The sequence below is a fragment of the Mustelus asterias genome, chromosome 22, assembly GCF_964213995.1.
Source record: "Mustelus asterias chromosome 22, sMusAst1.hap1.1, whole genome shotgun sequence".
Classification (NCBI taxonomy): domain Eukaryota; kingdom Metazoa; phylum Chordata; class Chondrichthyes; order Carcharhiniformes; family Triakidae; genus Mustelus; species Mustelus asterias.
Window position 1 is genome coordinate 71359066 of NC_135822.1, and position 15159 is coordinate 71374224.

Sequence of the window (15159 nt, forward strand, 5' to 3'; positions counted from 1 at the left end):
GAGGCCTCACTTAACCTTTCAGAGGTGAAAAATACCCCATCGACTATTTTAAGAAGAATAGGGTATTTCTCCTTCGTGTCCTGGATAATAATTAGCCTATAAGGAAAGAAATTACCCAGTCATTATCACACTGTGGAATGTGGCTGTGTACACGTTGGCCACCACATTTCCCACAATGAAGCAGTGAATTTATTTCATTGGCTGGGAGATACTTTGTGACATCCTGAGGTCACGCTACGTAAATGCAATTTTAAAAATTTATTTTACACAAACCGTGTCTTGGGTGGCACAGTGGTTAGCATTGCTACCTCAGTGCCAGGGACCCGGGTTTGATTCCCAGCTTGGGTCACTGTCTGTGTGGAGTTTGCGCGTTCTCCCCGTGTCTGCGTGGGTTTCCTCCGGGTGCTCCGGTTTCCTCCCACAGTCCAAAGATGTGCAGGTTAGGTGGATTGGCCGTGCTAAATTGTCCCTTCGTGTCAGGGGGTTAGCAGGGTAAATACATGGGGTTGGGAGATGGGGCCTGGATGGGATTGTTGTCGGTGCAGGCTCAATGGGACGAATGGCTCCTTCCGCATTATAGATTCTATGATGTCTATGAAACCTTCAGAATGCCAGAGTAATTATCTGGAAGGATAGAAAAGGCGCGCCTCTTCGTGCATCATCGGAATCGGTTTCCCTTTTATTTCCTGTTCAAGTACCGAGGTGGTCAGATCGGAGTTTGTGCATGGTCAAGGGACGTCTGGAATCAAACCAGTGCCTGGTGCAGGCAAATGTTATTTTCCTTTCTACCGAACAGTTCACATGTAACAACATGCATTCAGATGGTCTGGGAAAGTTAGATGTCAGGACAAGAATGGGACATTGGGCAATCTTCACTGTAAAATAGAATGAGAGAATCCCAACAGTGCAGAAGGAGGGCCCTCGGCCCATCAAGCCTGCACCAACAACAATCCCACCCAGACCCTATCCCCATAATCCCATGTATTTGTCCTGCTGGTCCCCTTGGCACTAAGGGTCAATTTAGCATGGCCAATCCACCTAACCCGCACATCTTTGGAGTGTTAACAAGAAAACAGTCAACAAAGCTACACAAAAAGGAAATAAACACCAGTTATAAAATCAATCATTCGTACAGCACAGCAGACCATGCCATTCAGCCCATCAGGTCCCTGCCAGCCCTGTGAACGAGCTCCAGTTAGTACCACTTCACCGCTCTTTTCCGTAGCCCTTTTCAAACGGAGATCCAATTTTCTTTTGAAAGTTACAGTTGGATCTTCTTCTACCACCTCTCCGATAATGCAGTCGAGACCACAACAAGTAATCTCTGAATACTACCATCCGTCATCCCCCCACCCCCCGCCGCAAACCGGTCCCTCAACAGGAAGTTGTCCTCTTCCTGTTCAATCATCACAATAACCCTAGCTTGCATCATTCTGTACCCCTGCCCCCTCCACCAATTCATAGAATCCCTACAGTACAGAAGGAGGCCATTCCGGCCCAGAGTCTGCACCGACAACAATCCCACCCAGGCCCTATTCCCATGCCCCCACGTATTTACCCTGCTAATCACCCTGACATTAAGGGGCAATTTAGCATGGCCAATCCACCGAACCGGCACATCTTTGGAGTGTGGGAGGAAACCTATTGCGATTACCAGACATTCCAATGATGAAAATGGAATTATAAGGCAGATCATGTGGGATGTTGTTGAATGAGAAATGGTACCGGAAACCTACCTGGAGACTTTGCCTTCATTTCCCTGGGAAACTTGCGACACACGTTGTTGTAGTTGGTGCAGATGTGATGCAGGCACCATTCAGATAGTTGATGGGCACAGTGGAACTGCTCAAAAAGCAAGAAAGAGACACAGGTAAGTCCATCACATCGACTGCTGAATGAAGCTTTCCTTTCTGTCAATCACAGGGCCTCATTCAGATACAAGCTCCCAACGGCCTGCCCAGAACTTGGCCAGATTCACAGCTGCTCACTGCACAGCAGGAGGAATTGGGGAAAGGAGTGCACAGTTTGTGGGAATGGTGTCACGTGTGAAGGTGATCCGCGATTGTCTCAAGTATAACAGTGAAATGTTGCCCTGATTAAAAATAATTGCCCCTTTCAATGACTGACAGCTCCCACAGGGCTGGGGCGCATCATCAGACCCTGGAAAGGCATTTTCATTGATTTGTTAGGTTTCCTTTACAGCTTTGTGTTTTTGTTACACTGCCCCTTTACAAGGTTGTTCATTGGTTAATTTGTTAATGAGTTATTTTGTTCTGAATGGTATACTGAGAAGAGTGTAAGGAGGAACCTGCATGACCTCCCCTCAAAATAATGGGTGGAATTTACAGCCTTGCTCGAGCGAGACCAGAAATTTCCGCCTGAGGTCAATGGACATTTCCCGTTGTCCGCCCATCGCCTGCTCCAATTCCATGGCGGGCAAGGCCGTAGGGTTCCAGCGTACATCTTCATTTAAAATTTGCCACGTTTTCTTTAAAGATTTGTTTTTGTCACAAGTGTCCATTTAAGGGGCTGTAAATTAGTTAATTAGTTTATTTGATACTCTGGAGAATATAAAATCAAACTGCTGGGACAGTCGTGTGTTGGCAGTTACAGAGGAAGGCATTTACTTCAAATGGTTGGGGCTGTAATCTGTGGGTAAACCTGTGAACAAGAAAAGGATCCAGATCTAATTTTATACTTGACACTCTGGCTTGGTTCCAATGAACATAGCAGCAGGGAACGGAAACAGAGAGGTGAAGATTAACAACTGGCATTGCTTTTTCTCTCAGTCTGAGGGTTGTAAATCCGAGGTACTTTTGAGAAGAATGACCGAACCAAGGGTAAATTGTTAGGGTATGATCTTGTCTTCTCTGAAACTGAACATAGGAACATAGCAAATAGGAGCAGGAGTAGGCCATTCAGCCCTTCGAGCCTGCTATGCCATTCATTGTGATCATCGAATTCAATATCCTGATCCCACTTCCTCTCCAGATCCCTTTAACCCCAAGAGCTATATCTAATTTCTTCTTGAAATCACACAACATTTTGACCTCAACTACTTTCTGTGGGAGTGAATTCCACACATTCACCACCCTCTGGGTGAAGAAATTTCTCCTCACCTCAGTTCTAAAAGGTTTACCCCTTATCCCCAAACTATGACCCCGAGTTCTGGACTGCCCTAACATCGGGAATATTCTTTCTGATGGTAACCTGTCTAACCCTGTTGGAATTTTATAAGTTTCTACGAGACCCCCTCTCACTCTTCTGAACTCCAATGAATACAATCTTAACCTCTTAAGAATGGGAAAATAGATGTAGATCTGGGTTACAGGAGCACAGAGGAGGAAACAAGGCTTAGACTTGGCGCTGTTGCTTCAGAACAAAAACAGGATCATGTGCAAAGCATTTGTGAGCTGGAGGTTTGTCAGCTGAACATGGATTAAAGTTACGTCTCGTGGTTAAATTTATGAGAAAGCTGATCTATGAAATGCATCTCAGGCCTGGCCAGACTCTGATAATCTGGAAGAATAATGTTCATTATAAGGGAAAAGGTATTATGGAATTTAATTAACCGTCGTTTATAAAAAGATTGTAGAAACTTGGAAATTCCTCGTTCAGTGCTTGCTTTCAGATTGCTGAAATGTCAAACACGGACAGACTCCTGGGCCAGAACATTCCGGCTGTACACATTGGCAGGATCTTCCAGTCCCGCTGCCGACACATCCCCATCGCGGCTTTCCCGGCAGCCAGGGGCGCATTCAACGGGAAACCCCATTGACAATGGCGGAACCAGATGATCCAGACTAGCTCGGGTAAATGCATGGGGTTATGGGGATAGGGCCTGGGTGGGATTGTGATCTGTGCAGACTCATTGGGGCTGAATGGCCTCCTTCTGCACTGTAAGGATTCTGTGATTCTACGAAAAGCAAGACTTGTGGAGTAGGGTTTCAAAGATCGAGATGTCAGAGTGCATCTTTGCCCCCGGCACAAAAACTTTTCTTGAAAAGTTTTTCTGCCACAGATTTGTGGGTCTGTAAGTCCACTGATATAAGCTGGATGTGTTTAGGGATTGAGGATATGGTTTTTCTCAGTTACCTATGCCTTGCTCAAAGTAGGCTGTACTCAGCTGAAGGCAGATCCGCCAATGCTTTCCTGGTGTCAAGAAGAGAAATTCATGGCCATTTTTATGATGCATGCCCATGATTTTCAATGGGAAGAACTTGAGCAACTTCTTAGAGACAAATTCAGAGGGGAGTTTAAGAATGGAAGTCAGGTTAAATATACAGGCTTAGACACTAATCAGAGTTGATGAGGAGTAGCCTTGAATCGACCGTTATCTCTACTGCATGTTAATTGTCCATCAGTATATCAGGTCAGGAGGTCAAAAAGATGACCTTGCATTTGTAAAAGAACCAACAGTCAAGCAGCTTGATTGGATAGTTAACCTGGCTATGTACTCAGACAAGATCCATACCAGTTGTGATGTATTGGAGTTTTGTCCCATGCAATGCCACAATTGAAGAGGTTTTGAGGGCAAATATTATACCCTGGGATATATATACTGAGGTCTGTAGCCCTGGATGACCTGAGGGATATCACATTGGTCCTTTTTGGTTTTATCCACGTCAATCCTCTGGATGGGTACGAGTGTACAGCTGGGTTTATAATATTATTCCTGGATAAAAAGGGGAAGGGTTGTCCCTTAGCCCAGGAAGCCAAGAAAATGACATGGATAAACAAGGGGGATCCTTTATATTGTATCCCCAGATAGTTTGATCAGTCTGCACATTCTGGAAAGTCAAACTGCACAGAAGCACGGTGGCACAGTGGTTAGCACTGCTGCCTCACAGCGCCAGGGACCTGGGTTCGATTCTCGGCTTGGGTCACTGTCTGTGTGGAGTCTGCACGTGTTTCCTCCGGGTGCTCTGGTTTCCTCCCACAGTCCGAAAGACATGTGGGTGAGGTGCATTGGCCATGCTAAATTCTCCCTCAGTGTACCTGAGCAGGCGCCGGAGTGTGGTGACCAAGGGATTTTCACAGTAACTTCATTGCGGTGTTAATGTAAGCCTACTTGTGACATAAATAAATAAACAAACTTAAGCTCAACTCACGACTGGAGTTCCAGTATCCAATAGCTGAGATTTCAGCATGGAATATCACTGTTCACGCCATGTTTGTGGCAAAGTTGTAACGTTTTTGAGAAGCAAAAGGAATTCACATTTTCATTTTAATGGGATCACAAACACAGTTGATATTATCCTCCAATCTCTCTCTCACACTTACCTGAGCCATTTCCAGTAAGAGGAGAACATCTCCGTCGATGTCCACACCCAGGTGTGTTGCTTCAATCAGCCCCATCACCGTGTACTGCTCTGCAACAAGCCAAAACCAATCAAATCATTTCAATATTCACACTCAGCACTTCCCCGAGCTTTGCTGTGGAACCGGGACTGATCTGGCGCCTTTAACAAGGGAAACACTAAAGCACTCGAGGTCAGAGTCAGGGGAAGAAAGTGTGATGAGGTGAACAAGCAGAGATGAGGAGGGTTGAACAGAAGGCCTGGATGCAGAAGAGGGAGGCCAAGAAGTGGAGGGGGAACGCAGGGAGTACCTACAGTCAACTAACCTTTTCTGAAAATTCTCAAAGAAGAAATATCATCTTGTTGACAAGAGATGGCAGTTTGCGAAGTGTGAGTGTACCTTATTAGAATATAAAATAACAGACTGCTTTCAGCCACACTGACGTTTCACAGTGTACAAATTCCTGTTGGTGTCCAGAACAGAAAATGCTGGCAATACCCAGCAGGCAGACAGCATCGGAGGATCTAGTGAAAGACTGTGACTGCCGTCTGTCTCCCTCACAAGCCCCTTACAGGCTTCCGAGCGTATAATTGGGACTCGAACAGCAAAGCTAGGCAGCAGTAGCTTCGACTCAAACTGCTGGCACACTCGAGAGCCTTTTGCAACTGTAGGGCATTGCTGCAAAGAGTGACGCTGATGACTATCGCTGAGTTGGGAAAGTTTCCCTTGCTTTTTGTCGGGACACCTCTTGCTGATGGAATCAGAATACTCAGGAGGAGGCCATTCAGCCCACGGTGTCTATGCTGACTCTTCAAAGCAGCCATCCATTTAATCCCACTCCCCCCTTCCTCCTGTGAAATTCTGCAAATTTATCCTTTTCTTCAAGTCTCCATTCAATTCTGGTCATTTTTAGTCTCCCATGGAAGAGTACGTCACTGGCAGAGCCGGCATTTATTGCTCATCTCTAATTGCCCGAGGCCATTTCAGAGGGTGTTTGAGAGTCAACCACATTGCTGTGGCTCTGGAGTCACACCACACCAGCTAAGGACGGCAGATTTCCTTCCCTAAAAGGACATGAGTGAACCAGATGTTTTTTTTTTTAAAACAACAATCGACAGTGGTTTCATGGTCATCATTAGGCTTTTAATTCCAGAGTTTTATTGAATTTAAATTTCACCATCTGCTATAGTGGGATTTGTACCTGGGTCCGCAGAACATGACCCTGGGTCCATTGATTACTAGTCATTTATTTTGAGTGTGACAAGTAGGCTTACATTAACACCACAATGAAGTTAGTGTGTGTGAAAATCCCCTAGTTGCCACACTCCGGCGCCTGTTCGGGGACACGGAGGGAGAATTTAGCATGGCCAATCCACCTAACCAGCACGTCTTACAGACTGTGGGAGGAAACCGGAGCACCCGGAGGAAACCCACAGACATGGGGAGAACATGCAGACTCTGCACAGACAGTGACCCAGGCCGGGAATCGAACCCAGGTCCCTGGCCCCAGGTCCCTGGCACTGTGGGGCAGCAATGATAACAATGTGCCACCGTACCACCCCGGGTACTAGTTCAGCAGCAATACCACTACACCACTGGTGTAGAGACTGGGACAAATAATAATTTGCTGCATTGAAAGAGTGTCCTGATTTCTCCCCCGGACTTTTGGCCAATGATCTTCAACAATGTCCTCTGCTAAGTGACTTCCTGGCCGGATTGAGCTTTCCTTATGGCCCACACTTTTCCTCCTGACATTAGAGCTGCCCTTCAAGGAGCACTTGTGTTGACTTTGACTTGGTGATGCTGGTTCATGGAAATAAACCCAGACAGCAGTGGAAAGCTTTCACCTGAGGCCTTGATAAGGCAGACCCCTGAGCAGGTCTGCAGACCGATCGTCCCAGACCAGACTTACATATGTTAAGGGTTATGGTTTAGCTTTTGATTTAATAATAAAACATCATTCCATTCCAGTCAGCTTCCTGAGTTATTACAGTTACTATCCTTAATTAGAGATCTTTTTAAGGATGGTTTCCAGAGATTGGTCATTCATTCTGGAGATTTTATAGATTTGTTCCAACAATGTCACAATAGAAACATGGGAACCTAGAAACTAGTAGCAGGAGTAGGCCATTCAGCCTTTTGAGCCTGCTCTGTCATTCATTATGATCATGGCTGATCATCGAATTCAATATCCTGATCCCCCCTTCCCCCCATATTCTTTGATCCCTTTAGCCCCAAGAGCTATATCCAATTTCTTCTTGAAATCACACATTTTGGCCTGAACTACTTCCTGTGGAAGCGAATTCCACACATTCATAGAATCCCTACAGTGCAGAGGGAGGCCATTCGGCCCATCGAGTTTGCACCGACAACAATCCCACCAGGTCCTATTCCCGTATCTCCACATATTTACCCTGCTAATCCCCCGACACTAAGATCAATTTAGCATGGCCAATCAACCTAACCCGCACATCTTTGGAGTGTGGGAGGGAACCGGAGCATCCAGAGTAAACCCACGCAGACACGGGGAGAACGTGCAAACTCCACACCGACAGTGACCCAAGCCGGGAATTGAACCTGGGTCCCTGGCGCTGTGAGGCAGCAGTGCTAACCACTGTGCCACCGTGCCAGCCCACTGTGCCACCATGCTGCCACCGTCTGGGTGAAGGGATTGACAGTCTGGCCTTGTTCAATTTGACTTGTGTGTCACACACTGCAACTTTGATCGCTTGGGATGCATACGTCACGTCTTGTTTCACTCAGGTGGGGTGTTGATGCAGGATGCTTTTGCCAACAAACAGCAGTCGCACAGTGAGCCCTTCATTAGGAACACTAACACCAAATTGATCATTTCAGTACTAGTGTACACCGGGAATGTGTGACTCAGTAGGTAGTGTGCTTGCCTCTGAGTCAAAAGGTAGTGTGTTCGAGCCTCATCCCAGAGACTTGGGCACTATATCCAGGCTGACACTGCACTGCAGTACAGACACAGTGCTGCATTGTTGGTACTGACACCTTTCATATCAGATGTCACACTGAGCCATTTGGGTGAATGTAAATGATGAAAGCAGTCCAAGATAAAATAATCCCTTAACCAACACCTCTGAAATACATCATGGATAAAAGCAAAATACTGCAGATGCTGGAATCTGATGCTCTGACGAAGGGTCATCCAGATTCGAAACGTTGGCTCTATTCTCTCTCCACAGATACTGTCGTAGAGGTTTACAGCATGGAAACAGGCCCCTCGGCCCAACTTGTCCATGCCGCCCTTTTTTTAAAACCACAAAGCTAGTTTGGCCGCATTTGGCCCATATCCCTCTATGCCCATCTTACCCATGTCTAAATGCTTTTTAAAAGATAAAATTGTACCCGTCTCTACTATTACCTCTGGCAACTTGTTCCAGACACTCACCACCTTCTGTGTGAAAAAATTGCCCCTCTGGTCCTTTTTGTATCTCTCCCCTCACACCTTAAACCTATGCCCTCTAGTTTTAGACTCCCCTACCTTTGGGAAAAGGTTTTGACTATCTAGCTGATCTATGCCCCTCATTATTTTATAGACCTCTATAAGATCGCCCCTCAGCCTCCTACGCTCCAGAGAAAAAAGTCCCAGTCTATCCAGCCTCTCCTTATAACTCAAACCAACAAGTCCTGGTCGCATCCTCGTAAATCTTTTCTGCACTCTTTCTAGTTTAATAATATCCTTTCCGTAGTCGAGTGACCAGAACTGTACACAAACCTGCTGAAATTTTCCAGCATTTTCTGTTTTTGGCTCTGCAATACATTCCCTGGCCTCTTATTCCATTATTGTTCGTGGGATCCTGCAAAGCACAAAGTTGGCTGCTGCATTTCCTATATTACAACAGGCACCACATTTAAGCAAAATACCTGTTGCTTGCCCGTGAACTGTTTTGGGACATTGTGAAAGGTGTATTAGAAATGTGAGTTCTTTCTTCAGCGGAGCAAGCAAGGAGGCTTAAATGAAGCTGTAATCCTCCGAGCTACAAGTTATATATTTGGCATGTTATAATATAATTTAGAGTCCAAAGATGTGTGGGTTAGGTTGATTGGCCATGTTAAATTGCCCCTTAGTGTCAGGGAGATTAACAGGAGAAATACAAAGAACAAAGAAAATTACAGCACAGGAACAGGCCTTTCAGCCCTCCAAGCCTCCAAGGGGTGGCATGGCGGCACAGTGGTTAACACTGCTGCCTCACAGTGCCAGGGACTGGGTTCGATTCCCGGCTTGGGTCACTGTCAGTGTGGAGTCTGCGCGTTCTCCCCGTGTCTGTGTGGGTTTCCTCCGGGTGCTCCGGTTTCCTCCCGCAGTCTGAAAGATGTGCAGTTTAGGTGAATTGGCCATGCTTAATTCTCCCTCAGTGTACCCGAACAGGTACCAGAGTATGGCGACTAGGGGATTTTCACAGTAACTTCATTGCAGTGTTAATGTAAAACCTACTTTTGATTAATAAATAAACTTTACTTAAAAAAAAAGCCTGCACTGACTATGCTGCCCATCTGAACTAAAACCCCCCACCCTTCCAGGGACCATATCCCTCTATTCCCATCCTGTTCATGTATTTGTCAAGATGCCCTTTAAAACTCACTATCGTATCCGCTTCCACCACCTCCCCTGGCAGCGAGTTCCAGGCACCCACTACTCTGTGTAAAAAACGTGCCTCATACATCTCCTTTAAACCTTGCCCCTCGCACCTTAAACCTGTGCCCCCTCGTAATTGACTCTTCCACCCTGGGAAAAAGCTTCTGACTATCCACTCTGTCCATGCCCCTCATAATCTTGTAGACTTCTATCAGGTCGCCCCTCAACCTCCGTCGCTCCACTGAGAACAAACCAAGTTTCTCCAACCTCTCCTCATAGCTAATGCCAGGCAACATCCTGGTAAATCTTTTCTGTATCCTCTCCAAAGCCTGCACATTCTTCTGGTAGTGTGGCGACCAGAATTGAACACTATATTCCAAGTGCGGCCTAACTAAGGTTCTATAAAGCTGCAACATGACTTGCCAATTTTTAAACTCAATGCCCCGGCCGATGAAGGCAAGCATGCCGTATGCCTTCTTGACTACCTTCTCCACCTGCATTGCCACTTTCAGTGACCTGGGATGGGGTTATGGGGATAGGGCCTGGGTGGGATTGTGGTCGGTGCAGACTTGATGGGCTGAACGGCTACCTTCTGCACTGCAGGGATTCTATGATACTGTGAACGTTACAGTTAGCTGTCCGAACACAAGGTGAAGAATGGTGAGATCACAGCTCTTACCTGTCAATGCGACCAGGTGGGGTAGACACAGACGGTTTGCCAGCACAATGAGTTCCATGGAATCCAGATCTGGGCTGGAACAGAACTGTCCTGTGTACAGGTATTCCAGCACCGCTTGCATGCAGCTCTTGTATGTGTTTGGAAAGTACACCTGTTTGAAAGGCATTATCAAAGGTATTATCTCTGCACCCCGTACGACAAGGATAACAGCAATTTCTCACCATGAACCGCTGATCACAAAAATCAAAAATCATGACTCATTTCTTCCACCCTTGCATCTGGGAGAACTGGTTTGTAGTGTGGTAGATTGACAATCAGCTGTGCCTCAGTGAATCCACCCTGAGTCAAAAGGTTGTGCATTTAAGTTTCACATCAAAGACTGGAGTACCGAATTCAAGTTGATACTCGGGCAGAGACTGAAGTGCTTGCTTTGAAATAAGGCGTTAAACTGAGACCTTGGCCGACCTCGGCCTTATGTGGAAGATCCCACATCACTTCATCTCAAAGAGGAGGGGGAAGAGTTTTCTCTCTGGTGGCCTGGCCAATATTAATCCCTGAATCAACAACGTGAAAATGAATGATCCTGGCCATTATCACATGGCAGTTTGCAACGGCTTGCTGGGTGAAAATTAGTTGCCGTGACTGCGACATGACAACACTGACTACACTTGAGAAAGTGCCGCATTAGCAATGTACTGAGACTGTGAAAGATGCTTCAGAAAGACAAGTTGTGTCTTTCTTCAAAGTGTAGATCCGTGAATTAAAAATAAACCTCGGGGCTTAAATTATGTTGCACATAGCAGTGAAGAAACTGAAGCGTGAACAGACACCACAAACTGTGTAAAAAGAATGTGTTACTTTGACATACTGCGAGCATACAGAACACACACACACAACACACGCACGCACACCACACACACACAACACACACACGCACAATTATTTGTTACTCAGGAAATATATCAAACTATCGATTCCAACAAAGTCTGTGTGGAATTTGTAAGTTCTCTCCGTGTCTGCATGGGCTTCCTCTGGGTGGTTTCCTCCTCCCACACTCCAAAGATGCGTGGGTTAGGTGGATTAGCTATGCTCAATTACCCCTTAGTGTCAAGGGGGGATCAGCAGAGTTAATACATGGGGCTACGGGGATAGGGCCTGGTTGGGATTGTGGTCAGTGCAGGCTCGATGGGCCGAAAGGCCTCCTTCTGCACTGTAGGGATTCTACGATTCCAAAGGTTACTGAGTGCACAGTCACCCTGTGAGGATCAAACAAACGGAAGCGGTAACTATAATACTCGTGACTCCTGGCACTTGTTTGCTGGGTTGGGTTGGGTAAAGTTAGACAGCGCTGAGGGAGATCATTTGGCCCATCCATACCTCTCCTGGCTCTTGGGTACAGCTGTCTACATTATCCCACTCACCTGCTTTCTGCCACAGATTGCAGGCTAACAAGCTCTGGGACCCATGCCACCACTGCTGTTCCTTTGCAATTAGTTGCAGAGGAGATAGGAGATCTGACGGAACACATCATGTTGGGTTGTTAATATTCCAGGATAGCCCTGGACTCATCAGGAATTCAAGATGAATCGCTGGGACACCTCCTGCCAGCAACACGATGAGAAAAAAATTCCAAAACACTTCTGTCCCATCAATGCCAAAATGATGGGAGGTGGGAGAAAGGCAGGTTTGTCAATGCTGATCAAAAACCATTCCAATAAAGAGTCTAATCACTTTCTAAATGCTGAAGAAAGGCTTGTCTGAGTTTAAAGTTTTTTAAGTTTATTCATTTGTCACAATTACTCTTACATTAACACTACAATGAAGTTACTGTGAAAATCCCCCAGTCGCCACACTCCGGAGCCTGTTCGGGTACACTGAGGGAGAATTTAACACGGCCAATGCACCTAACCAGCCCGTCTTTCGGACTATGGGAAGAAACCCACGTAGACACGGGGGGAATGTGCAAACTCCATACAGGCAGTTACCTAAACTGGGAATCGAACCCGGGTCCCTGGAGCTGTGAAGCAGCAGTGCTAACCACGATGCCATGAGTTTACTATGTCCACTGGCCAGTGGCAGGAGGATGCTGGGGGGGGGGGGGGGGGCGGCATTTGGAGACAGCAGGTCAGGAGATAAAACCTCTGGGAATGTATCCAAGCAGAGTTCACAACCAACTCTTAACTTGCCCCCAGCTGTGTAATTTCAGGGTATTTTGACGAACTGCTCCGTGTCATGGCTCACCAACAATAGGCAGAGTTAGAATATGAAATCAAAACAAACTGGGTGAATTTCAGAAAAATTGGAATGCACCGATTTGTCGCTGAAATGTACATTGATGTTGCAATGGTGTTGGAATTTAGTATCAGCGTGTTCGGCGTAGCAAGGGTTAATGTGGGGCTGGAGAACAGTACCACCCATATTGTGATGTCGAGGGTCAGATGGTGGTAGACTTTGTGCAGAGAGGAGTCAGCCCAAAGACAGCAGCGAGACAGGGCTGTGCCGTGGAGATAGGTATATAGTTGCGTGTGGGATATAAACAGTTTATATTCAATCACACAAGCCTCCAGACATCTGAGAAAGACACCAAGCAACCTCACAATAGACCTGTGATTCAAAGCTCAGGCCACATGGCACAGTGGCACAGTGGTTAGCACTGCTGCCCCACAACACCAGGGACCCGGGTTCAATTCCCGGCTTGGGACATGTCTGTGGAGTCCGCACGTTCTCACCGTGTCTGCGTGGGTTTCCTCCGGGTGCTCTGGCTTCCTTCCACAGTCTGAAAGACGTGCTGGTTAGGTGCATTGGCCATGCTAAATTCTCCCTCAGTGTACCCGAAGAGGCGCTGGAGTGTGCCGACGAGGGGGTTTTCACAGTAACTTCATTGCAGTGTTAATGTAAGCCTACTTGTGACACTAATAAATAAACTTAAAACAATTGTACTTCTTTCTCGCAAAATCCCCAACACTGCGACATGTATATCCAGCAACATGAACAGGATAGAGTGTGCATCGTGTATATGGCAGCTGCACACTGCAACTGTGTGTACTATCAATGTGTTTCCACAGGGACAGCTGACAGTACAAGGGTAAAACACAGACAAGTGCACATCAGTGAATTCGCATCGCAGACTTCCTAATAGTCGTTCCTCTGTGACGATCCATGTAACCACACAGTATGTGTGTGTCTGTGTTTATGCAACACAGGAGTTGACACTGGCATACCGCACTAACCAAACAGAAACTGGGAAATAGAAAGGGGTGGCTAACACATTGAACATCCTGGGACCCTCACCATGGGAAGGGTCTGGCAGAGGATGGAAAAGGAGAGCGCCTGGAAGCAGCCATCAGCTCTTTAAATGGCTGTTCCACAGAATCCAAATCTTTTCTTGCCATCAGGGCAGCACGGTGGCACATTGGCACTGCTACAACACAGAGCCAGGGACCCAGGTTCAATTCCGGCCTCGGGTTACTGTCTTTGTGGAGTCTGCACGTTTTCCCCGTGTCTGCGTGGGTTTCCTCTGGCTGCTCTGGTTTCTTCCCACGCTCCAAAGATGTCCAGGTTAGGTGGATTGGGCAGGCTAAATTGCCCCTTAGTTTCAGGGAGATTGGCAGGGTAAATACGGGGATAGGGCCTGGGTGGCATTGTTGTCGGTGCAGGTTCGATGGGCTGAATGGCCTCCTTCTGCACTGTAGAGATTCTACGTCTATTTTACTTATTTATGAGTCACAAGTTGACTTACATTAACACTGCAATGAAGTTACTGTGAAAATCCCCGACTATGAGTTTCTGTGAGAAAAGCAAAACTCCAAAATACTTGAAAAAAAAACCCTGCAGTTTTGAATAAACAAAATCACAGCCCTTTCCCTTTCTGGGTGGCTGAGGGAGTGGTTTAATGTACTAACTCTCAGATGGAGATGTTGACTTGTATCACACACAATGTAATCCCTTTATATTTAAACCGCAATAAAAGAGAATCACGTTGCTTCATTGTCAGTTCTATAAATAGCACAGTAACCTTCAGACAGACAGCACAGCTCTTCATAAAACATGGAAGGTCAGGAACTGAACAGCTCCATCTCCGAATGTCTTTCTCAATAGCTGCCCAAAGAGAACGGAAAACATTCCAGATCTTGCAGGCAGCATCAGCGCTGACATCATCTGCACATTGAGCCTCTGGTGATTGAGCTGCCTCCTGTCTGATTAATAAAACAGAGCGAGATTCATCTTGCCATTTTCACTCTATCTTGGGTTCTGAAACACGCACTGAGGGCAAAGTACAGACGCAGCGAGCCCAGTGTGAAATGGAGAGAGCAAACACTGAACAGCAAGGAACCTTCAGCTCATGCTGAAAAGCACCCCCCCCCCCCCACCCCCCCCGATGTCCTCAGCCAAAGTCTCTGCAATCTGATCCCAATTTCATTTTCTAAATACGTCCCAGGCCAACATTGTCCCTCAACCAACATGAGGGAAGCAGAGTATTGTTACTGTCAGTGGGATCTTGCTGTGCACAAGCTGGCTACGTTACAACAGTGATGAGATTTGTTTCCTCACCTCTGTGGTGCTTGGAGAGATCCTG

General features: G+C 46.6%; 1 protein-coding gene across 5 annotated transcripts in view; it reads right to left on the bottom strand.

Moving 5' to 3' along the window:
• The window catches only part of rhobtb2a (Rho related BTB domain containing 2a), an 87512-nt gene that overhangs the window by 13350 nt on the left and 59003 nt on the right, over positions 1-15159 (bottom strand). For all 5 annotated transcript variants that reach the window (XM_078239614.1, XM_078239618.1, XM_078239615.1 and 2 more), the window contains 3 exons: positions 10584-10734; positions 5284-5372; positions 1737-1842 (listed from right to left, as the gene is read on the bottom strand). In XM_078239614.1, the coding sequence (XP_078095740.1) occupies positions 1737-1842; positions 5284-5372; positions 10584-10734 (346 nt within the window). The remainder of the gene's footprint in view (positions 1-1736; positions 1843-5283; positions 5373-10583; positions 10735-15159) is intronic.